At 62.4% G+C, this 1,050-nt stretch overlaps 1 protein-coding gene across 1 annotated transcript in view; it reads left to right on the top strand.

Annotated features, from left to right (window-relative positions):
- Positions 1–1,050, top strand: part of FAM214B (family with sequence similarity 214, member B) — a 9,411-nt gene that overhangs the window by 6,802 nt on the left and 1,559 nt on the right. The window contains 3 exon segments of the mRNA XM_009999702.1: positions 135–193; positions 470–566; positions 1,002–1,049. Of these exon segments, the coding sequence (XP_009998004.1) occupies positions 135–193; positions 470–566; positions 1,002–1,049 (204 nt within the window).

Raw genomic sequence — 1,050 nt, 5'->3', positions numbered from 1 at the left:
GCTCCCCGTGGATGGGAGCCTCTCTGATCTGCTGGGACCCTCGTGGGGCAGGGCCAAGGGGCCATGACACCTCCACAGGAGTGTGCAGTCTCCTGTTGCTGCCCTGACACTGTTCTGTTTCGTGTCCCCTCCAGAGCTCTGCGGACTGCACTGCGGTCGGGAGGAGGCTCAAGAGCGGTCTGCGCCTCAAATCGTGAGTGTCCCAGCAGCCCTGTGGGGTGGAGGTGGGGCTCAGGGTGCCCAGCACCCCACAGCCCTGAGGGGGGGTCACGTTGAGTCCCTTCCCTGCCCCAGGGGCCTCCCCTCCACAAGACCCCAGGCTGTGAGGCATAGAGAGGATTCTTCTTCCCCTGGTGAGGAGAAAAATGGTTTCAACCTCTGCTAAAGAAAGGGACAGGGGGACCTGGTGGGGGCAGCCTGGGGCCACATGCTCTCCAGTCTGACACCAGTCTTCTCTTCTCTCTCAAAGGCGACATCTCCGGAGCAGCCTCCGGAGGGGCACCAGGTCCTCTGCAGCACCCTGGGCCACCACCCCCATCAGCCATGCTCTGCTGGGCAACTTTGAGGTAACAGCACCCACCTGTGAGGGAGGGGAGGTGGGTCCCGTGGGTTCCAGGATGGGCTGGCAGCAGATGTGGGAGCTTGAACCTGACAGAATCCCTGGAATGGGGCTGGGCCAATTGTCTCCAAGGGCCTAGCATGCAGTGGCCATGTCACACAGCCACCATCAAGCCAGCAGGTCCTTAGGGGACCCTGCTGAGATGGCTGCTGCAGGTCTGAGCTGAGGTGCTCCCGCTGCTTCTCTGCATTAGACACCAATTTGGAATGGGTCTGTCTCACAGGGAGCAGCCAGGGCCTCTTACAGGTCGCCTCCAGAAAGCTGGGCAACACGCGAGGACAAGCAGGACAGGAGGTGGAGATGGGGGGGATCTCCCCCGCAGCTTTGTGGCGAGGGGCAGGGCTGGTGCGTGAAGGTCCCTGACGTGTCCCTCCTCTCTCAGGAGTCCATTCTGAAAGGGCGCTTTGCACCGTCGGGAAGGATCGAGGGGG

This window comes from Chaetura pelagica, unplaced genomic scaffold, assembly GCF_000747805.2.
Source record: "Chaetura pelagica isolate M959 unplaced genomic scaffold, ChaPel_1.0 scaffold426, whole genome shotgun sequence".
NCBI lineage: Eukaryota > Metazoa > Chordata > Aves > Apodiformes > Apodidae > Chaetura > Chaetura pelagica.
The sequence above is the reverse complement of the archived record's forward strand: the minus strand, read 5'-3'. Positions and strand labels throughout refer to the sequence as shown.